Source organism: Protomyctophum bolini, assembly GCF_963924005.1.
Source record: "Protomyctophum bolini genome assembly, chromosome: 4".
Classification (NCBI taxonomy): Eukaryota; Metazoa; Chordata; class Actinopteri; order Myctophiformes; family Myctophidae; genus Protomyctophum; species Protomyctophum bolini.
Genome location: NC_137865.1, coordinates 42,610,972 through 42,637,661, shown reverse-complemented (window position 1 = coordinate 42,637,661; position 26,690 = coordinate 42,610,972). Strand labels below are relative to the sequence as shown.

The 26,690-nt window shown below is 43.3% G+C and overlaps 1 protein-coding gene across 1 annotated transcript in view; it reads right to left on the bottom strand.

The window, feature by feature from the left end:
* Positions 1-26,690, bottom strand: part of cep290 (centrosomal protein 290) — a 51,231-nt gene that overhangs the window by 23,855 nt on the left and 686 nt on the right. The window contains exons 2-29 of the mRNA XM_080761249.1: positions 26,282-26,359; positions 25,719-25,788; positions 25,571-25,617; positions 23,341-23,484; positions 21,706-21,759; positions 20,314-20,460; positions 19,597-19,779; positions 19,120-19,209; positions 18,532-18,654; positions 17,949-18,072; positions 16,298-16,470; positions 14,475-14,637; positions 14,268-14,368; positions 14,078-14,144; positions 12,505-12,602; positions 12,023-12,107; positions 11,669-11,799; positions 10,784-10,948; positions 9,866-9,970; positions 8,666-8,769; positions 8,046-8,148; positions 7,408-7,638; positions 6,495-6,668; positions 5,829-5,940; positions 4,825-5,033; positions 4,022-4,173; positions 2,272-2,383; positions 40-281 (exon numbers count right to left, since the gene is read on the bottom strand). Of these exons, the coding sequence (XP_080617375.1) occupies positions 40-281; positions 2,272-2,383; positions 4,022-4,173; positions 4,825-5,033; positions 5,829-5,940; positions 6,495-6,668; positions 7,408-7,638; positions 8,046-8,148; positions 8,666-8,769; positions 9,866-9,970; positions 10,784-10,948; positions 11,669-11,799; positions 12,023-12,107; positions 12,505-12,602; positions 14,078-14,144; positions 14,268-14,368; positions 14,475-14,637; positions 16,298-16,470; positions 17,949-18,072; positions 18,532-18,654; positions 19,120-19,209; positions 19,597-19,779; positions 20,314-20,460; positions 21,706-21,759; positions 23,341-23,484; positions 25,571-25,617; positions 25,719-25,788; positions 26,282-26,359 (3,587 nt within the window). The remainder of the gene's footprint in view (positions 1-39; positions 282-2,271; positions 2,384-4,021; positions 4,174-4,824; positions 5,034-5,828; positions 5,941-6,494; positions 6,669-7,407; positions 7,639-8,045; positions 8,149-8,665; positions 8,770-9,865; positions 9,971-10,783; positions 10,949-11,668; positions 11,800-12,022; positions 12,108-12,504; positions 12,603-14,077; positions 14,145-14,267; positions 14,369-14,474; positions 14,638-16,297; positions 16,471-17,948; positions 18,073-18,531; positions 18,655-19,119; positions 19,210-19,596; positions 19,780-20,313; positions 20,461-21,705; positions 21,760-23,340; positions 23,485-25,570; positions 25,618-25,718; positions 25,789-26,281; positions 26,360-26,690) is intronic.

Below are 26,690 nucleotides of genomic sequence, written 5' to 3'. Positions count from 1 at the left end.
TTATGACAATTAATTAGTGTGTAATGGTGACAGCCCTACCTGCGCAGCGCCTGGATGGTCTGCCGGAGGTGTTTGGCTCGGTTCCGGCCCTCGTGCCGGGCGAGGTAGAGCGCACGCTCCCCGGCGTCCAGCCGCTGCTCTGCGCGGAGGTTGTAGGCCTCCAGCTGCTGGCCCCGCGTGGCCGACACCTCCAGCTTGCGCAGAGCGGCCGCCTCGCTGAGCTGCAGCGCCAGGACCTCCTGGTGGAGCTTGGCGATCAGGGCCTTCTCGTCCGAGTGGGACTGAGGAGGAAGGAAGGGAAACGGTGGAGATGGAAGATGACAGGAGGAAATGTCAGACGGATGGATGGTACCACCAGGAATCTGTTCGTTCCAGTATTTTAACATTTCCGCAATTACAGTACGTTCCACACGAGTTCCATGTGTGTACTTTTTGTTAGCTGACCAGAGAGAGGCAGTATAGACATTGGCGGATTAAGCTGTCGTGGTGCCTGGTGCTATACGACCCGTTTCGGTTTCCCCCGGCCGGGACAGTTTTGTCAGCTGCCTGTGCTTCTAAATTTCGGCACTTGTGGGGGTAGTCTCCCTACCGTTTGGTGTACTAATAATGTTGCACTTTTTATTAGTGGCACTTGTGCTACCATGTCACATCCCTCATGCATGATTACACACACACATGCACACAGAGCACTATGTGATCTCATTAGAGGCAATCACAACACACCCATATTCACATGGGTGTGCACACCTCCAGGATTTGAGGTCTAACTCAGATAAATTAAGCTCTTTATACAGTTAATATCCCTACTGTATATAAACCTCTTAAGGTTACAGCAGTGACCTTGGGGCTTGCATGGAACCTCAGCACATAGTATGAGCATGAACGCATCATCAACAAGGATGCATGTTACATTTCTTAGTTAGTATTTTTTAACTAAGAAACGTAGATGTCCCACAGACATCATATAGACCCGCCTTTACGGTTTTGTGAATAGCATAGAACAATTACACATTGCAAGTAGAACATTCCAAAATGTTAAATAATCCGTAGCTTTGTTAAAACCGTAGCTTCATGTATTTTTTAGAAAATGATTAAGACCACATGGCTACAGCATTTTGACCATTACACGAGGACCTCCAGGGACTTCTTTATTTCCATTGAGGTCCTCTCTTTCTGCATTCATCAAATGCAGAAAGACTAGTGTCTAGTGACAGTCTCTATGAGGCAGTCCAGCTGCTCTACAGTCCATTGTTCAGTAAAATGTATGTACATAAATGCCCTCTAGGATCTTGTCCTTCAATGATGATCTTATTGGTAAAATAATATATTTCAAGCATGAAATGGCTTGGCAGCAGACAGCCAATTAGGCCACAGCTATTGTGGTCATGGACACTAATGTGTGACAGACATACGAATGAACAACCACAGACCACAAACTACTGTATGGACAAACCATGGACTTCCGTTACAACCCAGCCAATCAGAGGATTCCCCGGACTTTGTGATTCTGACCATGTGAGACTAGTCTCTCGCTGCAATGCTTTCATCATACAGTCTGGAGAACGGAAGCTCTGACCATGAGTATGTGATAAAGCGCAAGTGAAGCCTCCTCCCCACTTCCGTTTAGTCTTTACAGTCGCGCAAATTTATCCTAATATAAATATAAATCATCTAGACATATATAGCTTGCTGCTTAGCAGAAATGGAAATAAAAAGATAATCTCTAAAGTGAACGGAAATGACAAACAGATTACTCCGATTTTGGGAGGTGTAGTTCCAGACTCTATATAGCATTCAGAGATTGTGGAATAGTTGTCTGGCTATGCAAGACTAATGTGAGACTAGACATAAAACTGCATCTTGGTCTAGGAGTGCGCGTTGGTAGAGTGAAGGCACGCTGGAACGTGACATTTGGGAGTTTGGACAGAAAGGTTATTATTATTAAATATTATACTAATGAGAAATTCGAATTACATTATTAAATGTAATGAAACCCTAGGATGGTTAAAACATGGCAGACTCACCCACCATATAGTACGATCTGATGCAAGTTAACTATTTGTGTTTTGTTGTGCACCTGTAATTTGGCAGTAAATCATTTCAGACGGGGGTCCGCAGATACATGGAATGATCTTGTAAGAGAGCCGGTTCTCAAATATTTTCAAGTCGGATCACAGGAATGTTGTCCGCACATGACCTAGGATGGAATGTGAACATGGAATTCGAGCTTGTTCTTCTAGGAGGTCAGTGGAGTTTGTTCAGGTTCATTACCTGGTAATCCTGGACCTGTCTCCTCAGAGCATCCACCTCCTTTTCTCTGGACTGCTGCCTGGCCTCCAGCGCACACACCTGCATCTTTGCCACGTCTGACACCTCCCGCAGTCTGCAGCGATATAAGCACAGGTTAGAGGTGGTTAAAATCTTTTAAAAGATTCTAAAAATGTCTTCTACATCCTGACAGTTTTCTGAAAAAGCTATGTTTCTAATTCAGTCGTTCTTCGATTTTTCAAAAATAGCAGACCTACAAGCGCTATGAGCTTGTAGATCTGCTATTTTTCAATAGCTAAAGCATAACATAATGCTAACACCAAAAGGGGTTCCCGCCCAAAATGGGTTAAACCCTCTAGATTTAGTAAACTGGACCCGAGTTGGCGCTGTACTTGGACCGCCTTTTCCCCGTCTACACAAAATCTCTTCATCAAGAATAGCTCAGCTTGTAGATCTTCTATTTTTGGCAAATGTCCTCCCCCCAGAATATGGATGATGGGGCTCAATACAAGGGGTTAAACACTATCTGAGAACCCATCAGCAAATAAAGGAGAAACAGTGCCCTCTTTTCCTTCGAGTTGACCTCAGTCAACTCAACAGTGTGTCCCGAGAGACTAGGTTAAACAGAACACAATATTTGAAATGATATGAATTTGGAGGCCTTGACATGAAAATGTTTGAGAACCACTGGTTTTATGTTAATACAATATAATTTAGCACATCTGCAGTGGTTAGTTTGGAGGTGGTCGTTTCCTTACTTGTCCATTGCGACGTTTAGACTTGGTACTGTACACCTACACAAGTAGTACAAGCTCAAGTGCAAAATGTCCTCTCGCCAAGCGGTCGTGAGTATGGTACTATGGTACATTGGCTATTGTGTGAGGGTTGGGTTGGATGTTTGGTCTCTGAAACAGGAGACCTGGCTGGGTTTGAATCCCGGGTAGGACATCAATAATACACATTGGCGGGGTTGGCGAAAGGGCCTTTCTGTGTGGAGTTTGCATGTTCTCCCGTGTCCCCTAGGGTAGGTACCCTCACAAAACACATGCAGTAATCCTGGTCACTAAACTGCCTCCCCCTGGCCAGCCGGGGCGCCTGATGGAGGGGAAAGGAACTGGTTGGAATAACGTGTTCCTTCCACGTGCTACGTCCAACCAGGGAAACCCCGGTCAGGTGTAAAGGAGCAACTTGGACACTCGGGAATGAAGGAAGCATGAGTTCAAGTCCGTTGCTCTCCCCATGTCCCCCATATATGGGGACTAGGTTGGCGGAGGGTGTTTAGAGCCCAGGATCACATTAGATAATTGACACAGGGGTAAAAATGGGTTACAAAATCGTGGGATAAAAATTATAAGAAAAAATATATATACACATTGCAACTCTAACGGCATGAGAACTTTTACCTAGCTTAACCACATTATCTCTGGTGTCCCTATTTGCTGTAATTTGGGGGATTTCTATTTATGTTTCGCCTATAATTTATAGGCGAAACATAAATAGAAATCCCCCAAATTCCGGAGGAAAACAAAAAAATAGAAAGCCAGCACACAATGTGTTGCATTGAGCTTGTAGAAAGGGTAATTTATCGCTTTCTTTTTTGAAGATGAACACTGTCATATGATAAGTATAAAACAGGGCTTAAGTGGTTAACATATTGATGCATCGTGAAGCATTTTAAAAGATTTTTCCAAGAAAAATCTTTGAAGATTTTCACCTGAACTGAAAAGTGGTTAATTAACACTGCTAGACATACTTTGATGCCTCCATGCGGAGCTCTGATTCGGCTTTTTCCAACTCTGCAACCCTGGCACGGTCGCCGTCACTCGTGGCTTTGCTCACGCTGTCCGCCAGCTCGTCTCTCAGCTCTCTCTCCACCCTCTGGGCCTCCACGTTCAGCTTCATCAGCTGAGGACAAAGCAGACGGACAGAAGTCATCTAAAGGTCTCCACAGTGACACACCGGGCGCGAATCGGATGCGAATTCGGATTTTTAGTTTTAAGTTTTCCGAAAAACGTGGCCGGTCATGTGTGCAACCACCTTTACTGTATATCCCCGAGTTAGGTCTGCAACAGTTACACAATGTAATGCCAGAATTAATACATCTATTTATCGTGCATTGCCAAGGTTTTTCCACTTTCAACCTTTATTTTGAAGATATCCGTAACCAGGTGTTTCACGATGACATAACACTTCTGGTGGGCTCCGTGTTAAGTAATTGAGTGAATCTATTATATCGATGAAATTGATGGAATCGATTAATAATTAATTTCCACGAATAGTGGAAAAACGGGTACAGGCTTTATAGTTCCGACATACTATTGATCCGAAACCTCAACCCCTAACAACCATAACCTCAAGCACGGGAGCAGCGCATGTCGGACCATCACATTTTCGCAACGCATCACATGTCCCCGCGCTTCGGACCTTTGGTGTGTCGGAAAAGCGTGCGCACCCCGGAAAAACAGCAGAACTACAAGCTCGCAACTCGCCCCATCGCGACACGCTGTGAGCTTTGTAGAGCTAATATTTCTGCACTGGCTAACGACCTAGACCTACCTCAGTAATCTTGGCTTCCAGCTCCAGGTTGCGCTCCTCCACCTGTTTGAGGGAGTTCCTGGTGTGCTCGTACATGTTGTGAGCGTGCTCGGCCCTCTGCCTCTCATTCAGCTCCTTCATCTCCAGGGTGGTGATGCGTCTGGAGGCCGACACGATCTCACCGTTCGCCACGGCCTTGTCTGCCTTGTCCAGGTTGTCCCTACTACCACCTGATGGTCAGGGCCAAAGACTCGGTGAGCGTCTAGAAATAAAACTTGTTTTTTATTAACCATATTAGCTCTCTTAGCCTCCTTTAACCTATTTAGGCCTGACCTCAACATTTTAAAAAGATCTTCTAAATCCTCCAGTTTTCTGAAATAAATATTTTCATGATTTATCAAAAATAGCAGACCTACAAGCTCGTAGCGCACCACTCGGTGGCACGCTATGAGCTTGTAGATCTGCTATTTTTCAATAGCTACATTATAACCTAATGTTTAAAACGCCAAAAGGGGTTCCCACCCAAAATTGAACAAAAAAGCAAAAAGATTTTTTTATAGTAATAATAAATAAAATTAGTAGTAGAAAACAATGATTATAATAATGACAATAGATGTATGTATGTGTACATGTACATATGTATGTGTTTGTGTATATATGTGTATATTTATAAAATATATACAGATCAACATGTACAACAATACATGTGATTGTGGATATTGTATATTATGGAATATGAAGCAAAGAAAAGTTATACTGATTCTGTTTTCTACAGTTTTTTTTCTTCCTATAAAAACTAAATTTTGTTTTTCTTTGTACATCATGTAAGTAGTAAGGGTAGGCATAATAAGCGAATATAGCTTCAGCTTCAGCCTACACCTTTTTGGTCACAATGTATCTGCGTATTTTATTATATACTTGGAATGTATTGTACATAAACTGATGACCAAAATAAAACATTGAAAGCAAAGTGAATGTAATTGTTGTGTTGACAAGGTCTGTAAAACAGACATTCACTTGCTTACCAACTGAATTAATGTGCTCCCACGCTTGCTCCAAAGTGTGCAGTTTCTCCTTGGTGATCTCCAGCTCTTTATTTAGCCCCGAGATTCGCTCATGGAGAGAACTATTCTCGTTCTGAAAGTGGAATAGAAGCAAAGTTGCAATGATCAAAGTCTCTCACTGAATATCTGTGCAGCTTGAGAATAGCTGACATGTTAATGTGCCAATGACAGATAATATTTATCCATATAAATCAAGAAGTTATTTCCTTTATCTCAGTGCAGGAAAAGAGCTTTTTTCCCCCTCAAGTCAAGGTGTGTAATTCACTCACAATTTTATAATAATAACAATAAATTCCAGGGTTCAAACAAACAGTGCGAGGGGTCTAGAGTACCAAAGGGACTTGCCAAAGGGACGTTTGGGAAAGAAGCTTGGGAAAGAAGACAGAGTACTCTGTATAAATCTGAGTTGTAATATAATTAATGGAATGCGTGAATTATGTAATGTAAACATGCTGTAAATGCAATTGTGAAATGGTGTCTTATAAACCCATGAGGGTTGGGCACATTGTGTGCAGGACACGGAAATAAATAAACAATCAATCAATCAGTACCTTTGACAGTTTCTGACATCTGTCAAAGGTCAACGGCGAGCAGACAGACGCTCATTCAGATACAGTGCTTTAATACCTCTAGAAGTTCAAGGTGACTAGTCCTCCGTACGAGGTGGTTGTCTCTCTGCAGCGTGTCTCTGTACTTCACTGTCAGCTCGTTGTACTGTTTGTTAGCGCTCTCCAGGTCCCCTGAGGGGACGCTGTCCTCCAATGCCTTCTGCAGGGCTGTAATCTTATGGGCGGCCATTTCCTAGAAACGGAAGGAAATCATCACGCATGTGTCTTATTCCTCAAGAAACCGGTTTCAAAATTCTGTTTTCCATTTCCGACCTAGAAACAGAAGGAAAGCATCACGCATGTGTCTTATTCCTGTTTTCCATTTCTGACCTACAGTAGAAACAGAAGGAGAGCATCGTTCCCCAGAAAAGTGGTAGCTGTCACGCTGATCAGACACACACACACACACACACACACACACACACACATACACATACACATACACATACACATACACATACACACACACACACACACACACACACACACACACACACACGTCTGTTCGTGTCAATGGCTCCTCTGGGTCTTTTTATGTGGTACATGGGGAGCTTTAGAATTTTATGTTTCCTGTTCTGGAACCAGGTTAGGGGGTGGGCATTTGAGTACAGACTGCACGCAGAGTGCCTGCCTGGCTTTTCGGCTGTGCCGTCACTGCCGTGTACAATTTACCGTACAGTACAGTCAAATCAGCCGATGAATGAAGGCAACAGCTGTGTCATGATGCTGCTCCTCTTGAAAAAAGAGAATCCATCTGAACCTTGGTCTGCTCGGGTGGTACGTGCATCGAGGACCTCCCTAGTAGGGAGACGCTCCAGAGGCATCCTAACCATAATGCCCAAACCACCTAAGCCGGCTCCTTTCCAAAGTGAAGAAGCTTGGAACGGACTACCTGAAATGAAAGAATTAACTTAACAAGAATGTCCCTCTACCTTGTATCTCTGGAGGTAACCCATCCTCACTGTGACAGAGGACTGCATGTGAATGCTGTCATCCTTCAGCCTGCTGCTCTCCTTGCGGAGATGCTGCTCCTGTTCCAGCAGTATGGTGTAGCGCCGCGTCAGAACCTTCTCGTTCACGCGCAGCACCGTCAGCTTGCGCACCGCCTCGCCCATCCTCCTCCGCATCTCCTCGGGGTCCGTCTGTATCGTGTCCAGCAGGGTCTGTTGTTGTTGTGTTGATAAGGATGGAGAAATTACTGAGCAGATAAACATTTAAGTACTACTGCACGGTCCAACGCTGCACATTCTTTGCAGTACAAAGCAGGTCCATCCTGTAGGCTCCACTTCACTGAGCATGCGATATTTCAACATGTTGATAAAATGTACCACATCAGGCGTCCACAGATTTCCTGCAAAGGGGCCCCACAGAAACATTCTAAGCTATAAAGGGGATCATGACTCCAAAAATGTTGGCGAAACACTGTATAAACTATAAAGAGTCACAGTGGTGGCAAAACAAGCCTGGTCCATTTGATTGATCCTCCACCCATGTGGCCTTTTGTTTTGACCTGAGAGTATATTTTCATCACTAGTCCAGAGTATGTTTAAATGGCACTGAACAGACTCACGTTGAACTCTTGGATTCTGATGGCATCGGCTTCTTTCTGCTCCTCCAGGTTGTTCCTCAGCTCTTCAAAAACGTCTCTCTCCTTCTGCCACGACTCCTTCTCACTGGGCAAACACACAGTGACACGAAGACTCAAACCAGTGGTTCTCTAAGTTTTTATTTCATAACTCTGTGTACAAATGGAACCAAATGGACCTGGTAGGGTCCCCTGGAATCCCCTCAAGACACCCTGAGGGTCTCTCGACCCCACGGCATTTAATGTGTGTGTTGCCACAAAACATTTGACCAAATTTCTCTTTTCATTGTCAATGGCAAATATGAGACGTGTGTGGACAAAAGCTGTATATAGGAGGAGCTAGCGCCCCTCAAAAATAGCGCTACGAGCTTGTATGTCTGCTATTTTTGAAAAATCGAAGAACGACTGACATAGAAATAGCCTTTTCAGAAAACTGTCAGGATGTATAAGACATTTTTTGAATCTGATCTCAGGTCAAAATGGGTTAAAAAAACATCAACGAAGCCAATTTGGCGCATGACGGCCAATGAAAATGACATGCTGAAATACATTATTTGCGACGTAGCCTGTAGATTGTAATTTGCAGTGAGTGACACCGGCTGTACCTCTGGTGCTCTTCCTGCTGGTGGATCAGGACAACGACCTTCCCCTTGTACTCCTCCAGCAACGTCATGAGTTCACTGGTCGACTCCTCCTTGTTTCTGAGTTCCTACAGCACATATTTATTCCAGTTTATTTTGAGTTTTACAGACAACAATACAAATAATTAACAGCATAAGCATCAATAATCAACTTTTTCCAAATAATGATATATAACTAACTACACGGTCTATGTGACTCTCAACCCCCTTCTTCTTCTTTCGTGCATCGTCGTCAAATGTCCAGCTCAGTGTCAGAAAGCCACGCCATTGTCTCTGGTCCCACTTGGAAGAGGCCAGCCTCTGAAGGAGGTCTGTACAGAGGACAGGTGGTAATGATGTGGTCGGCAGTCTGCTCAGGCTCGCCACACTCGCATGCTGCGCTGTCTGCCAGGCCCCACTCCGTCATGGACGATTTGAAGCGTCCGACCCCGGTACGGAGGCGGTTTAGCAGGGTCCAGTGCCGGCGTGGTAGGTGTTCTCCTTCGACTCCGTCTCCCGGGTCTTGGATGTAGCGGTGCAGGCGTGTGGGCTCAGCCGACTCCCATTCCCGCTTCCAGGTGGTTGCCATAGCCATGCCCTTGTAGACAGGTCCTCAGGGATGGAACCGAGCATATCTTGTGCTCTCCTGTTATAGGGGTGACGGGACCTAAGTCTGTATGGGGGCGCTGCCTTAGTTGTTGTTTCGTGCAGGATATGCCAGTCATTTTCTTGGGCTTTCCTTGCAAGTGCGAGGGTTGCGGCCTCTCGTCGAAGGTCGGCGGGGGCAATTCCTGCTAGGACTTTTCACCCTTTGTCAAGTCCCACCCATGGTTCTGCCCCTCTTCGCACCCATTGGTTGCCGTTTCGTGGTTGGACTAAAATCCTCTCTCTCTCTCCATCCACTACCATTGAAATAACAGGTTTTTCATTTGCTTCGTATTGATAATCTGTGCGTTCAATTCGTATTTTAATACCTCATCAATCAGTCTGGGGGTGTGCCGGTTGGCACCGTGGAGGAATCGAACACCAGCCTCAACGTTTGGTGGAGATACATGGTACTTTACCCCCGTTCCACCTCAAACTCCATTGTTTTAGGTTTACAAAATTCGAAAAATACACAGACAATTATTAAATTAAAGGAAAAGGTAAAAAGTTGTGTCCAGCTCTGTGGAGAGAGCCTCTAACCTGCAGCAGTTGCGTGGCATAGTCGTTAAGGTAGCTGCTGGCCTCTGTGTTGGAAGGAGGCAGGCCATCAGGCAGCTTCGCCACTTCACTCTCCAAACGACTCAACTGACCAGTACACAGGAGAGAGAACATGTAGCGTAGCATTTTAGACATTTCAGGTGGCACAAAAACAGAATCGTGACGAGCCTCATTTCAGAGATTACCGAAGAATCTGCTGTTACTAGTTGATGCATCAACTAATAATTATGTCCAAAGTAATGCCGACTTCCAACAATATTTGTATGTGCTTATTATTAGACATAATCAAAGTGGATAAAATGTACAGTATAATGCAAAGCTAAAACAAATAATTTTCCCTGGCACTGAATTGCAACTGTTTTGTTGTGAGCATTATTCACATAAACAAACAACATGCGTGCGTGCGTGCGTACGTACGTGCACATGCACGCACCACCTTTATGTCTTGTCAAAACAATCAAATCTCAATTATGGGCAAAAGAATATAACGGCAAAGTGTGTCATGTGGAGGAGGAAGGAAGGCATCTTCGTCAGGTCATGACGAAGATGTGACTGATACATTGAAACGTTGTCATTCCTCTTGCTACCAGTCCTGCCTCTGAGATGCACCAGACCAGCCTACCACAGGCTTGAGGCGTGGTGGAAGTTCGTGGAACTCCCTTTTGCTTATCCATGTGGAGCTTTAGTAAATGATGGACACTAAACGGGTGTTTGTGATATCTTATGATAATCCCAGACAGTGCATGTCCATTTACTAAAGCTCATGGATAAACATGGATCAAAAGGGAGTTCCACCGTGCCTCAAGCCTGTCTTGTCTCCGACTCGATCCTCCTCGGATTTGGTCCTGACTTGGACTCGCTTTAGGTGGATTCGACTACAACACTAACAAACTCAAGTACCTGTTCTTTGGTTTGGACGAGCTGACTCAAGGTGCTGGCCGCTTCCTCCCGGGCCAACCTCATTTCCTGCCTGAGCTCGTGGTTTCTCCCGGTCAGCTGGTCGACCTGCGCCTTGAGGTGGATGCTGACATCAGCCAGCCCACCTGAGTTTCTGATTTCTATCGCCTGAGATGTGGGAAGAAGAGAACGGGAGGTGAACTGGTGTCAGAATAGTTTGTAGTGTGTGCTGATAGACAGACGGTCCCATCCAATCATCTATCAAGTATCTTGAAAAAAAGGAACAGCCCCGTCATCGAATTTGCTTCCGAGATCCCAGATCCCAATAAGCTGTGAAACAAATTTGTGTAGCAAGCTTCTTGGATCTGGCAGCGTCAGGTTAGGGGTCCTCACACACAGGGGAGAATGTTTAGGCTGTCACAAAAATGCTAAATGAAATTACACTATATATCTGATTGACATTTATACCACTTAAATAGTGTAAAAGATCGGTTTCTCTAGATAGGGTAAATTGCCGATCACCACCGATCGGAGATCGGCCAATATTCACTCCGATCGGTGGCTGATTATCGGAGCATCTCTACTATGAATTGTAGAGCAATACCAATGCCAAATGTTTTGGTCCAGATAGTTTCTATTTGAGAATATTTATATACTGATAAGCAAACAAATAAATACAAATAACTTAAATCAATTTTATTTAACCATTTAAATCTATTCAAAAATGTGACTTGTTCTAAGCGGGTAGATTTCTGTGTGTGCTATAATGACATGCCCAAAATAGACACGAAGTTGAAAGTGGATAGAACACATCGACTGCATGGTAAAAGTCAAATAATGATTGATGTACTGTATAATGGTCTGGCTCTAATGAGTTGCTTCCCTTACATTGACCAGCCTCTCCAGGCTGGGGATGAGCACGCATTGAGACGGAGATGACACTTGGTTGACCCTCATGGTCTTAAGGATATCTGTCAGCGCAGCCTCCAGGTCAGTTTTCACTTTTGACAGCTCATCCACTATGGAGTCATGGAGCAGAATAGGAGGAGGGGGAACAGTGACTTGTCAAACCCTCAAACATCTTGCCCTTGAGGCACGCACAAGTCACATCAAGACACATAATATCGTGAGCGGACCTGGAGGGTCTTCTGTTCGGGGTTGTGCTTTTAAAGGGTGAGTTTTTACAGTGACATTCTTGAGGGGCCACCACTGCCCCTGGGGGACTGACTGCACAGTACTTACATTTGACCTGCAACTGAGCTGACTGGGCACGCTGAAGCTCCAGCTCTATCTCTTTATTGTTCACTTCCATCTGAAAGTATTCATTCTGCAAAAACAAACATTCATCACTGGCGGGAGTTTTGCTTTTTTGTCCTGACAGGAAAGCGAAGACAGGGCAGGCAGGACACAGCACGCAAACACGGTCTCCATGCTGCAATCCAGCCAGGGACTTATTTGTTGACCATGTGGTCGGCGCATTAACCAGTAAGCTCCCGGTGCACCTTGTGCATCAATAAGATGATTATGACAATTATGATGACTGCGTGTAAATGTTGACAGAGTTTAAGCTCAGCCTAATTCAGTCTTTTGAATATATAAGAGAGCATCCAGCTCTATCGTAAAATGTAAAGAGATAAATGGCCACCATCCATGCAAAGCAACAAATAAAGGGTTTCATTCTCATCCAACATGAATCCAGTGATTGTGTACGGTCTGTAGCTGACCTTGCGTCTGAGGTCCTCCTCCACAAAGCTGGTCCTCTGCTGAACCGAGCGGCTAGGCCTGGCATCATCCTCCAGCAGTGAGCTGGACACAGTCACTCCTAAGGGCATGAGCCGTTACGTTTGTAATAGTATTTGTTTAGGCCTGGCCAGAATATAGTTATAACACCACATACTGTATGGAAATGTTCAAATGTACTAATTCACACTAAAGGTCTCCACACACACCGGGCGCGAATCGGATGCGAATTCGGATTTTTAGCCACGTTTCTCCATCGGTTTTCCGATATTTCCGTTATTTTATACAGCTATTGCGTTGTTAAATCTGGAGTTGTGGTCTCCACACACACAGACAGACATGCTGGAGACAGTGTGGATCTCGGGTGTCTAACCATTGGCATATTTTCTGGGAGAATATAAAAACACATACTGTATTAGTAAGGATTGTAAAACAATAATGAATGCAAGCCAATTAGATTAAAATAAATACGGTAATGAGTTAAGTCAGTGCAGTTAAAACTGTGTTGAGTGAGTTTTATGTGTACACATTAATCTAAAAAAGATATACAGTAATAGCACTTGAAAGTGCAACTATTTCACTTTTGTGACTACATTAGATGCGTGTTATTTTGGAGATCCAATTTATTTTATTTGAAATGTCTTAAATGCTCATTTTCTGCACTATTGATACCAGGCTCTCTCTCTCTCTCTCAGCAGGACTGCTGTTTAGAAATACTTCCACACCAACGTGTTGATCCGTTTTCTGTTTTTCTTTTGCACAACGTACCCCCCGGTGTGGGATAATTTAATCTTGTAATAAAGCTCATATTCTACAATCTTCATAGATATCGGATTTTGTCAAGATGCTCTCTTCAAATGGTATGTAGTAAATGTGGTGTACAATCGTTTTTAATATATTATAATCTTCTCACCACTGATTTAATATAAGCCCAACTTATCCCAAACTTTGCTCATCTTACCTGCCACAATCTCAGTCAGACAGACTAAATATCACATCTGATCATCTGTATGACTATGTGCTATAAATAACTAGCATGAACACAACTATATGATCCATTCAAAACCATCATGGCTGCTACTGTATAACGTTAAGATCAACCTATAATTTCTACTGCACCATATGCACACAAGTTGTGTTAAATTGCTTATTTCCATCGCTCATAAATACATTTTCTTTGTGTATATATCCGCTCTTCATAATGTAAATGGTATCCCAAGCGGCACACTTTACTAATTGCGTCTCCGTCGCGTGCGTCAAAAAACGAACCGGGGCAATTTTAATGCAGTCACGCAACGCGGGCAGTGGAGCCACCCTTCATTGATTAAAAAGGGAACATTCCCCGACGCGCCCGGTTGAGCCCCGCTGTTATATTAGGGGAAATAGCCAATAATGCATGCACTTTTGCACAAAAATAACACCTGGACCTCTTTAGTGGGGACGTAACAACTACAATTAAAGGTTAGAAAGCCTTCTAGCATGGAATTCTCCTTTAAGGAGAAACACATGATTTGATATAAGAAATGTAAATAAATAATAATAGGTGTCATGCGTTACCTCTCTCCTTCACCATCCGTCTGATCTGTTTCTTCATCTCCAACCTCTCCTCTTCTAGCCATTCAATCTGTACAAGTTCAGGCGGAGAGGTCAAGTTTAGTATAAGTGCAGAGGTCAAGTTTGTAAAAGCATAATTCAAGAGCAGCCATGATGACCTCTCTGAAGCCCCCATCATCACTCTTGAGGTTACCTCTTTAGTGAGGACCTGATTCTCTGCTCTGTACTGCCGCTGCCTGAGCTCTTTGGACCGTTTGAACTCTGTCAGATCCACTTCTTCCTTGAGCTCCAGACCTGGGGTATTGAATTCAATTCATTAATGCATTGTCATCATCAATTCAACTGAATACAATATGAGTCACTACAAATTTGTCTTGACAAAAAGAAACAACAAGCTGACCTAGCCTTTCTCTGAGGTCCTCGTTTTCATCCATCAGGTCGTTCATCCGCATCTCCAGCTGATTGATCTCTTTGGTCATGGTCTCCACGTTGCGGTCACGGAGCCTTATTTGGTTTTTGCATTGCTTGATCTCTGCAATGGCTGCCTCCAGTCCATCAGTGCCCTGTTGTGGGGTAAAGTTAGCCACAGACTAGAGTCAACAGGGTTCCTGCTTTGTCATCGACTGAAGGTGTTTTGGGGGACATTTGTTTGCCGTTTGGCGTGACACGAAGGATAATCAAATCTAAGTCTTTGTGGACACAGATTTGAGTCAATCGAACCAGAGCCATACAGTCCTTCCATGGCTCTTTTTCAAAATAAAAGTGTAATAGGAGAACAATAGACGAGGCGATGTCCCTCCACATTATCGTGCATTATCATGCTCATACCATTATCGTGCTCATACCATGAGCACACCAAATAAATACAGTTAAAAATAAACATAGGCTGTGTTTATCTCCCACAATAAAAAAACTGAAATTAAAAGGCTAATGTAAATATCGTAGGTTAACTAACCACCAGCCAAACGCCTCATTCCTAGGGAATGAGATCTTGAGTGATTTTGGCTAAAATGTAAAAACACAAATAAACCTTCGATGAAAGCCTGCTTTGTACATTAATGAGAGACAGATGAGAGAGAGAGAGAGAGCATGAAAATTTTAAAAGCTAAACACAAGTTGACATACAAATTTGAACATTTATCAAAAATCACGGGAGATATCTTCACCTTTATTTATCCCATTCTGGGCGGTGACCCGTTTTGGTGTTTTAACTAAGCATTATTTAGCTATTGAAAAATAGCAGATCTGCAAGCTCATAGCGCGAGCTTGTAGGTCTGCTATTTTTGAAAAATCGTGAAAATGCGGCACAAATCTTTGAATATATATTCTTTCAGAAGTTTTTTTATTATTTTTTACGTCAGGCCTAAATGGGTTATACTCGGGAATTCAATTGAGGGCAAGCCCTCATTTTCAATGTAGCCAAGGTTACAATACAAATACACTACCAATCAAATTACATTGTAAAATCAGGGTAAATTACAAAGCGACTTTAAATCACTAGTGAGTCTGATGGGTGCCGTTGTTCAGTTCCAGCATGGAGCAAGTTTAGGCAGGGAGCATCCCAGCAATGGCTTTATATAAAAATAGGTACCGGTGTTTATCCCGCCTCTCAGTCAGAGAGGATAAACCTGAGTTCACATAAAGTGCACAGGTGGTTACCATAATTAGCTGGTAGACAGTGTCTACTGTCTAGGCGCTTTTAAAGTGATGGAGCAGCAGACCTATAAATAATGTCACCGTATTCCAGGAACGAGAGGAAAGTGGCCTCAAATATATATATATATTTTTTTCTTTACTATAATTGGGAAAACACAATTTGTTGCTGTACAGAAAACCAAGTTTTTGTCTTAGTTTAGAGACAAGCTCAACTATTATGGTATTTAAAAGAAAGTTTGTCATCAAGCCAGATGCCAGAGCCGCTTGCCGATGTCAAAATGTTCAAAGCCCTAGAAAACAACAAAAATGTAGTTTTGCTTGCGCTTAAAGTCTTATAAGCCATATAAATCGATTGATAATTGCACTTAATTGATTTTTAAATTAAGAGTGCCATCGTGTTTGGTGCCAGAAGAGACCAAGAGAGAGAGAGGGTGACCATGCAGACAGTGATAGAGTGGAGGACAGAGAGGTGTACTTACTGTGTGTGTGGGTGAAGCACTTTGAGCTGCATGTCATGAAAGGTGCTATACAAATCAAGTTGTATTATTATTTTATTATAATACTCACACTCTCGTACATCCTCAAGTGGTTCAGCGCCTCGCTGAGCTCTATGTCCTTCTCCTTGGCGTCGGCCTCCGCCAGCTCGGCCGTTCGCTCCGCCTCCATGGCGCGGGTCTCTGCCGCCAGCAGGTTAGACTGCATCTCCTCCAGCTTCCTCTGTTGGACGCTTGACGTCAGGCCTGGGGAGAGGAGAGCGCGGAGGACATCCATGCATCTTAAGTCATAGTGCTTTGTTTCAATAGCTTACTATAGCCACTACTTCCCATCAGCCAAATACATTATGCAAAGTCAAGATGCTTGATTAGCTGCCACTGCAATGAAGTAAGGAAGCCTAGTTGTCTCCTCCATTTAGATAATGTGTAAGTAGATCATGGGCACCCCCGAAAAATGATTATCTTGAAATGTACTAGTGTCTAGTACATTTCAAGATAATCATTTTTCATAGTCTAGTAACTAGACTATGAAATGAATGGATATACCTTTTGATTTCATATCTGTATTTGTCTATTTTTCCTAATTCATATAACCCTATACTTCATTGACTGGGGGTCCCGCAGAGGTCTATTACTTTGATCCCTCTACTCCAAATCTCTGCGGCTGTGCTGAAAATAGCCAATCTCTGAGCTCACAACGCATCTTGCTGCAAGGGATTGAGAGCTTGCAGATCCGCTATTTTTGTAGAATGTTTGCTTATTTTTGCCAAATGTTCACCTATTATGCCCATTGCCGAGGCTGAAACATGTTGCTGATGCTCCCATACTGTAGTCCAATAAATACTTTTTAACTGCAAGAGAGAATTATTTTGTCAAGAGTTCCAACACATAACAAAGATGTTATGTTAGGACAGAGGTGTTTAAAAGTGAAATCCTCCAAAGTCGCCCGTCCCTCCTCATGACCCAGAACCCATTAAAATACTTCAATATACTGTAAAACAACATGTGAGATGCCAGAGAGTTAACAATATCCAGTCCTTCCCAGTTCCCATCCTTTGGTGAGCACTGTTACACTTTACAGGGATCCTCCCTATGCTCCCCGGGTCTATGTTCCTCAGGGTTAAGCCAATATGTTTTGGGGAGTGCTCGTTTTTGTCTACTCAACAAAAGCCTCGAGGATCAGTCAAGCAAGCCGCCAGGCGAGCGAGAGGCTTGAATATTATTTTATTTGTTCTATATTGCACTTATTTTAATTCTTTTACTTTTTTTGTCAAATTTTATCATGAAGTTCTTCATTCATCCATCCATCCAAGGGAGGTTTATTGGCATCAGAAAACAAACGTGCCTCTGACTGGCCTACCGAACGGCCTTCTGTGGAGCCTTGTCTCCCCCCCCCCCCCCTCCCTCTCTGTCAACCCATACTATGCTTTCCCCCCCCCCCCACCCCTATCTTTCTTCTTTTTTTCTATGATGTAAAGAGAAGTTTGTGGCGGTGCGACCCATGTTGCTGCGGCCCGTGCACTCAGCACATCGCAATTTCGTTTTTTTCTGCCGTTACAGTTGGAAAGAATGACAAATAAAGCAATCTTGAATCTTCTGTGAGCGGCATGCTCATGCTTCCACTACGCTTCACAAGGACTCAAGGGGAAAGCTTGCCTACTCTCAAGAAGCAGAGCCGAAGGAGGCGTCTACCTTTTTATGTCTATGCTCCCTACACCACTCACCTCTGTCCCTCTTAATGGGCTTCTTCAGCTCTTCCAGGAGCATTGTGTTCTTGTCCATGTCCTCTGTGTGCTGTTCCACCTTCTCACTTAGCAACTTGATTTGATCATCCCTCTCCTGGACTGCCTGGTGGTAGAGAGAGACAGATCAAACACTCTACGTCATCACCACATGCGAGCATGACCAATATAATAATCATATAATACAGAACGGGAGAGCGTGCAGCAAAAGAAGTGTCAATGGATAGAAAGAAACCACAGCAAAACAATAGGTATGTGTTAGACAGAGGAAACTTACGGCACATAGTTCATAAATGACCTGGAGTCACATGGCGCAGACGGTTGAGGACAGAAGAAAAGGAGAAGGTGATGAAAGGGCTCAGCAGATGAAGAGAAAAAGAGCAGGAAACAAATTGAAAGACAACACACTGCCCACAAAGACACACAACACACACAGGCCCATAAACATGCACGGATGCACACCCCCACAAATAAACACCCCGCGCACACACACACACACACACACACACACACACACACACACACACACACACACACACACACACACACACACACACACACGCACCTGCTGCAGAGCAATGATCATGCTTTTGTCTGAGTCCATTTGGGCTGAGCGAAGCCTGTCTCTGAGCTCGCGAACGGTCTGCTGGTACTCCACAACTTCTTCATCTTTAGCAGCAAACAGGCTCTGCAGGGCAGGGTGACATGATTGCGAAAGCAGTGAGCACTTACTATGAGACCTAGCAGATCATGTCTGTCCGTGTGTCCGTCCGTCCGTGTGTCTGTCCCGCTATCCAAATATGGAGTGTGTTGCATCGCTTACTGTATATGTGGACCTTGCCCCTTTTGTGCCCATATATGGAGCTGAGTGATTTGTTTGTTGTGGACCTGGCCCTTTTGTGCCCATATATGGAGCTGAATGATTTGTTTGTTGTGGACCTGGCCCCTTTTGTGCCCATATATGGAGCTATTTACGATCTGCGTTCGCTTCCCGCGTTCGCGCGTCTTACTCGTATATTAGAAAGAGGAACATAAACCCGGCCTCACTTTGTCCTCGTATCCAAAGCTATAGATATATAGTATAACAATGACAGATCACTATTATTGTGAAAGAAAGTCAAACTAAATGAATGTGTTTTGAAATAATGTCTACCTTCCACTCCTCCACCTTGGTGTTGACCAAGACCATAACCTGGTCATCTTCCTCTGACCTGCTGTGGATCTGCTCCGATAACTCTCTGACCTGCAGATGGGACACACACTTATGATAGGCACATGGACATGCAATGGCACAGATGTTTCACTGATGCTTTGGGGCAGGACACCTGTGTCTCTGTACTGTGTGCGTACTGTGTGCACATGCACCTTCAAGGCACTCAGACATGCACAGGTGACACATCATGTTCACACCCACAAATGCATGTAAACACCCACCAGCATGTGTGATGAAAGGGCACAGTGGATGAAGAGAAACAGGGCGACAGGTAGTCACTAGGCAGCTAAAAACACAAGGCCACAAGGAGTTATGGACACATACCACTGGCCAGTCTATCACGCACGCGCGCACGCACGCACGCACGCACAGACAGGTAATATAGCACAATTGGGGAGCACAAAGCTTATCACAAACCTGTAGCTTTGCTTGGTCCCTTTCTTTCCTGAGCTGGTCCATGATGGAGTCGGTCTGCTGCACCACGATCTTCATCTTGTTGTACTCGTCCGTCATCCGGTCCATGTCCACCACCGACTCCTCCAGGTTCTGTCGCATCTGTTCGTTCTGCGTCTTCAGCTCCAAGGCTTCGTCCTCTGCACGCTGTCGGAAACGGACACGTACATACAGTGACATCATGGCTTTGATATGAACTTGGCTAAATACTAGTTACAGAATCTGGCAGTGTGCTCAGTGCTTCAACATGTGCTGTAAATATGGCTACGTGTAGTAGATAGATGGATATCTTTATTATATCCCACAGGGGAAAATCAGTAAATCATTATCCTCACCACAGATGATCATATACACAGTACACACACTGTTACTGTATAAATAGTACAGTACATTCCATCCACTGTCTGTAGGTTCTGCAATGTGACGTTGCACTAATGGCAGTTAATGTTCATGTGGGTGTTGTTGTTTAGTTGCGTTGTAATCTTGTTAGTGCTTTTGTTGAGTGTCTTCACACTGAATTTTTTGCATACGTTTTCCTGTTCTTTTCTGTTTTTGTATTTGATTGGATTGAGTTGTACCGTGTTGGAAGCCCTGTGCTAAATTGTCACGTTGTTTCGAGTTAAGCCGAGGCAAATCCCCCTTTTCCATTATGGACCCACTAGTGAGGGAGACGGCCAGTACCTGCAGGTCCTCCATGCACTGGTACAGTTCACGGTTGGCTGAGATGAGCCTCTGTTGGGTCTCACTGCTCTCATCCCTGGAGGACAGAGGCTCCTTCTGGGCCAGCTCTCTGTGGTAGAAGTCAACATCCTGCTGTAGCTGGTCATTCTGGACGGCCACAGGAAGGACAGAGCAGAGGGACGTTAGAGGACAGGGGCTGAACCCAGTTGGCGTCATCTAAAGACTGCACCACTTCTCTAGGACTAGGCCAGTGGTTCCCTTTTTCAAGGACCTCCATCACTCAGAAACTGTACAAAATGAACCAAATGGACTGTTATGGGTGCATTTGGTTGCATTTGTACACTCTCAGAGTTAGAGACCTGTAAAGGTCCATTTGGAACCCCAGCCGCCTTTTTTTTAGGGACTCCGACTGCTGCACTTTTTAAGGTCATGAACCGTCATGACAGTGGGTATTAACGTACAAATGTTTTTGAATGGCAACTTTGACCCATAAACACACAAGCAGGTACTAGATGGTCTCTAAAATCTCTAAAGTGTGTCTAAGCACAACCTAATTCTACTACAGTTCAAATACTACCCGATGGATTGGAGACTTCAGAAATCTTACAAATAGTTCTAAACTCGCTACACTGACTGCCTCTTACCTTTTTCTTAAGCTTTTTATTCTACATTGGTCGGAACAGAAAGAGATGAAAGGAAAAGATTAATAGGGACAGCACAATGTCTGTAGTGAAAGGTGACAGTGACAGTATAGGTGGTAGGTACAGTGACAGTACAGTGAAGGAAGGCACAGTGACAGTACAGTGAAGGAAGGCACAGTGACAGTACAGTGAAGGAAGGCACAGTGACAGTACAGTACAATACATCACCCAAAGACAACACAGACATCATGACAGTATCTGCGGGTATCAGCAAACCATATATTTTTAAGAACCTTTCACTATATTATTATTATGCCACTTTGAGTTCAAACTGGTTACATCAGTATCTTTAAAGGGTGGCTCAACAAACCAAATAAACACGTTTGTCACATGTTTTCAGAATCCAAATGTAGACTTGTGATGAGATCAGTCCACAATCCACATACAACAGTTTGAGTTGTGTAGATAGATACAGCTGTATGAAAGTGAACCAACCAAAAACAACAAACATACAAATTGTTTTTGGTAGATTAACTTCCATTCCTTTCTTGTTGCGGCCTTGATTAAATCCGCCCCACAGACACAAATTTGTGTAATATTTAGCCGTGCAACCACTTCACCTTATTGCATAAATATGCAAATGTAAAATACAAAATCAATCTTTTCTAAATGGATTCATCACCGTCCAATACTTTTGACTAACACCATGTCTAAGAAAGATTTATTAAACTGTGTGACTGTGTTCACAGACCTCTCTTTTAAGCTTCCTGACTTCATCTTCAGCCTCCTCCGCTCGCACAAGCAACTGAGGGAACACAGTGGAAATAGATGAGGGTTAATACAAATAAATAAAACTGAGGGAACACAGTGGAAATAGATGAGGGTTAATACAAACCTGTAGGTAGAGAAGAACTCTCTACTTTAAGGACACACACTGTAGTACATACGGTGAGAGACATACGTAAGGGATAATATCTGGCTAGGTGGTCAATGGTGAATTATTACATGTAATCAAAAATATATATGTCGGCTTCGCCTTGGTGATTAAACTCCCTGTCTGTGAATTATCTCCCGACAATGACCACCTGTGACCTAGCCAGATATTATCCCTTTCTTTTGCCACTGAAATGACCAGATTACTGTACCAAAAAAATCAACTGTATCAAAAAATGATAGCCTGGGGGAAGGAGAGACATTTCCTGGTCTAGGAGTGGGAGTGAACTACAGTGCTCCGCTGTTTTCTACCAGGGAGGTAACCTCGCATCACCAGGCTTTCCACCGCCTCGGAGGAAAGCCTGGTCTCTGTTCCAAAAGTCCGGGACCGGATGATATGCCTACGTCACGTTGTAGGTAGCTTCCCAAACAGGATGTACCCAAAATAATCCCCCCTCCCCCGCGATCAAAATGTTAGTTCCTACCAATTAATATGCTTCTGATGCGGCGTACTTTAGTTTCGTTGAATTTTAAAATACATAGCGTAGCGAGAGTGCGGCACAATGGCAACTGGCGAGTAAAGTCGGGGGGGGACCAATACTCTATGGGGGGAACTAACATTTTGATCGCGGGGGAGGGGGGATTATTTTGGGTACATCCTGTTTGGGAAGCTGCATACAACGTGACGTAGCATATCATCCGGCTCATACCGAAATGAAATGGTGCCCAGGCTACCAGGGAGGAGAGGGGCGGAGGGGGTGGGGGGTGGCTCTGATCGGTGAACCAAGCACTTGCTCCAGACCAGAAATGCCCCTCTAGACCAGAAAGCCAGCTGTTGCCTGGGCCAGGCTACTGTACCAATCCCCCCCAAGGGATTAATAAAGGTTTAAATGATCTTGTTACACAGGGCAAATTGTATGCATTGGGATGTTTAATACCATAAGATAAATGGGAAATACCTAGGTTTTCTAATTAACTGTAATAAACTTGAGGAGGTCATCGAAAGAATGCAAAACTAATTTGGGGATCAAACAGAATTCACAAGTACGTGAAATATTTTTAAGAGAATCATCCGATTCTACTAGGGCTGCAACTATGGAATACTTTCTTGGTTTGATGAACTGTGGCACCCCTAGATCATGAGGCCTGCAGGTTATTGTCTAATATGTCCAATCTATTTGTATTTAGTTCATAAAGTTAACATAACTATAATTAAAGGCATTTGAAATTAAATACAATTTTAACTTTTCAAAATTCCAATTCCGCCAAAATAGCAAAAGATATTTCAGGATTTCAATTTCAAATATAGCAAAATAGCTGATCTACAAACTCAAAATCTCTTTTGAGCTTGTAGATTGGCTATTTCTCACTCAGTGTGGAAATATGACCCTTTTCCATGGTCAAAGTTTCCCACCCGTTGTGATCTAAATGATGGATAACAAAGGGGTCATACCTCCTCACTGGTCTTCTTCTCCTTACTCATCTCCCTCTTCAGCTGAGAGAATTCCTTTTCCCTTTGCTCCAGTTGGCTCTCTAGCTGCCGAAGTTCATCACGCATGAAGCGAGTGTCTCTCCCGGTGCCTGTGCGCTGAGCCATCTGGACCGGAAGCAAGGCAAATAAACAACACACCACCACCGCCGTTCATGTCCATCTGTTTACAACACTAGCTTGTGCATGCATTCTTAATTTCTTAATTGACATGGTTCAGGAGGCAAAAGCCTCAATCTTCTATTCAATGGAAACCAATTTCATATTAGAGGATTCTGTGGGAAGAATATAAATAGAAAAAGAAAAGAAAAGTTGTAACTACAACAAATGGCTGTGTGTCATACAAGGAATTAGCCTTAATCTTCTTACGTACACCCAATCCCCCTTGCAGCTGGAGATTCATTCCACCATTGGCTCAAAGCACTGCTACCAGACACAGAGCGACGTGAGCTGTAATCTGTAATCTAATTATTATCTCTAATGATGATGAGTTGAATAGAGCAGTGGTTCTCAAACTGTGGGCCAAGGCCCACTGGTGGAGCGTGAAGATATTGCAAGTGGGCCCCCAATTAATTGTTAAAAGAAACATCATGGTCATCATATTTTGTCACAGCTTTTGTTACAACTTTGAAAAATGAGTTTTCATTGTGATACCGATAAATAGCTGACCACCCAATGGCTTCTGTGTTAAGTGGTCAGAGGGGTGAGTCGTGAACACTTTCAAGATTTTCAATTGGATTTTCAGAAAATAAATTCTATGTTTAACATAACTTAAGCTTAAGATAGTTGCGTGTCTCTGTGGCTAAGTAATCAACCCATAAATCAACCAACCTTAATGTACTAGCAATCCACCAAAGATGCTTCCCATAATAATCTAATCAGCTCTTCAGCCATACCGCTTTACCATCGAGTACTGTTCAGGTAGTAGAAACATCACAGCTGACCATTTGTCACGTGTACCAGGTGTTATAATTAGTCCATTAGTCTGTGTACTTGAACTTGAGATACAGTGTACTGCCTGTACTGTAGCCTACTTTATGGATAGGCTACGAGAGACATCTCAGCGCCAGATGTTGTGGTAGTGTGACATTCTGTGAATGCTGCGTACCGTTCCCGCATCGGGACCGGTTGAAGTGTACTCGGATACGAATCGCTGCAATGTGAAAGCATTGAGGGTGCGGAAGAATCAAGGCCAATGTGAATCAGGGCCAGCGGCGACCAGGCAACCGTACAACAGTTTGAATCAAACGGGCTCAGTGTGAATCCCCCCTGAATTTCTTCCGCACGGAGTACACTTCATGCCACACTGCCCTCAATGCCCTTGAGAAATGTGACAGAGCAGTCTCTGACAATATAATGTTCAACAATACACCCACACGTAATGTATAAATGGTCAGAAATCTCAGCAAATTAAAAATTGCTTAACCCATTCTGACCTGAGATCAGATTCTAAAAATGTCTTCTACATCCTGACGGTTTTCTGAAAAAGCTATGTTTCTATGTCAGTGGTTCTTCGATTTTTCAAAAATAGCAGACCTACAAGCTTGTAGATCTGCTATTTTTCAATAGCTAAAGCATAACATAATGCTAACACCAAAAAGGGTTCCCGATCAAAATGGGTTAATGAATCGGCCGGTCCATTGTATTTATGCTTTATTGTGGTAACATATAGATTCTCAGACTCACAGAAGGTGCACATTCTGCTGTGACATGGAATCTGGTGTGGCGCCTGAAGAGCTGATTACATTATGGGGAGCATCTTGGGTGGATTGCTAGTACATTGGGGTTGGTTGACTACTTAGCCATGGGTGGAGTCTGTAGACTATATAATGTGGAATGGTTCAGTTGAGTGAGGGCTGACATTTTTTTAGCTGATCCAAAATCCACTTGGTAACAGTCTCCTCCTAGTTTAAAATGTATTAGTGCCTTTACATTTGTGGACATATCTTAAGCCTTTGTTTAATACTGATCTTAATTTATTCAAAACTCGGTACAAAATATATCCATTGGGAATCCATTGCAGTGGGACTGGTAGTGGGAACCCATAGTGGCAACAGCTACCAGGTTAGCATACAAAAAGAGATCTATGTAGCACTCTATTGGTCAAAGTTATTTGGTCATTTTGTATTTCACAGTCATTGTTGTATGAAGGAGAGATAAATGGGCAGAGAGAGAAACAGGCTGAGGGATTTACCTCCAGTTCTTGTTCCAGCTTTGACACCTTGGTGTGCAATTCATTTTCTACAAAGCAGATAATACAAACACATCTTGATTACAGCCGATTTGAAAAAACAAAGACAGAATGTGTATTGTGGTAAATTAAAAGATTTCTCTCCACTAACCAGTTTGCGCTTGCTCTAAGCCCGTTTTTTCAAGGAAGTCATAGGCTAGGGCGACTTCCCGATCCTTCTTCTAAGATGCAGAGAAAAGGAGAGGGGGTGGGGAGAAATTTAATTATCAAGCATTACTGACACCATGTACACAATTCATATTTTCAATATATCGTCCAAGCAGATTGTGAACATTTGGATGCTTGTTTGAAAAGCTCTTTCTTTTAAATATATTAATCATGGTCATCACTAATTATGCTGATGCTCTGTTAAATAATCTCCTTTCAGAAACCTTTTTTGTAGCTCATGAACTTCAGAGAATGTGTTTCACATTACTTAATTTGTTGTGGAAAATAAAAATGTATAGGCCTGAATGGCCTCTATAATTGAAACAGATTGACGGACAGATTTTAATTTCTTCCACAACATAAAATCAGTGGAGTCTGTTGATAGTTGATACATCTTGAGTATCGAAGGGCAGACTTGAACAAACACTTTTAGGAGAAATAATGAAAACAAAATCAATAGGGTTCCACTTGAACCTTAATTATACACTTTAGAATCAGATACAACACCTTCAGCAGGGCCTGAGTAACTCTGAAGAGTTGGATCATTTGATCTGAGGATTTATCATTCAGCTCCCGTTCTTCTACCTGCAAAGAACCCAACGTTAACTGTGAAAAGTGGTTGCTGATTGATTATTTTATTAGACAGAAATGTATGCAAAACAATACAGTATAGTCAAACACTTTGTCTCAAAGGATTACGCCAATAAAAGTCCTTGTGGCCTTGTTTCCATTGGGGTCCTGCACCATTGCAAATTTGCAACACACCATCAGTTTGTCTGTCCCATCTGTATAGTATGTGTTAATTTACTTCATTGAAATAGTTGAAATTGAAATGTGTTCATTCAATGCTTCTGTTGCATACAGTGACTGTGGTCACAAATTGCTGCCAAGATGAAATTTAATCCCTCCACAAAAC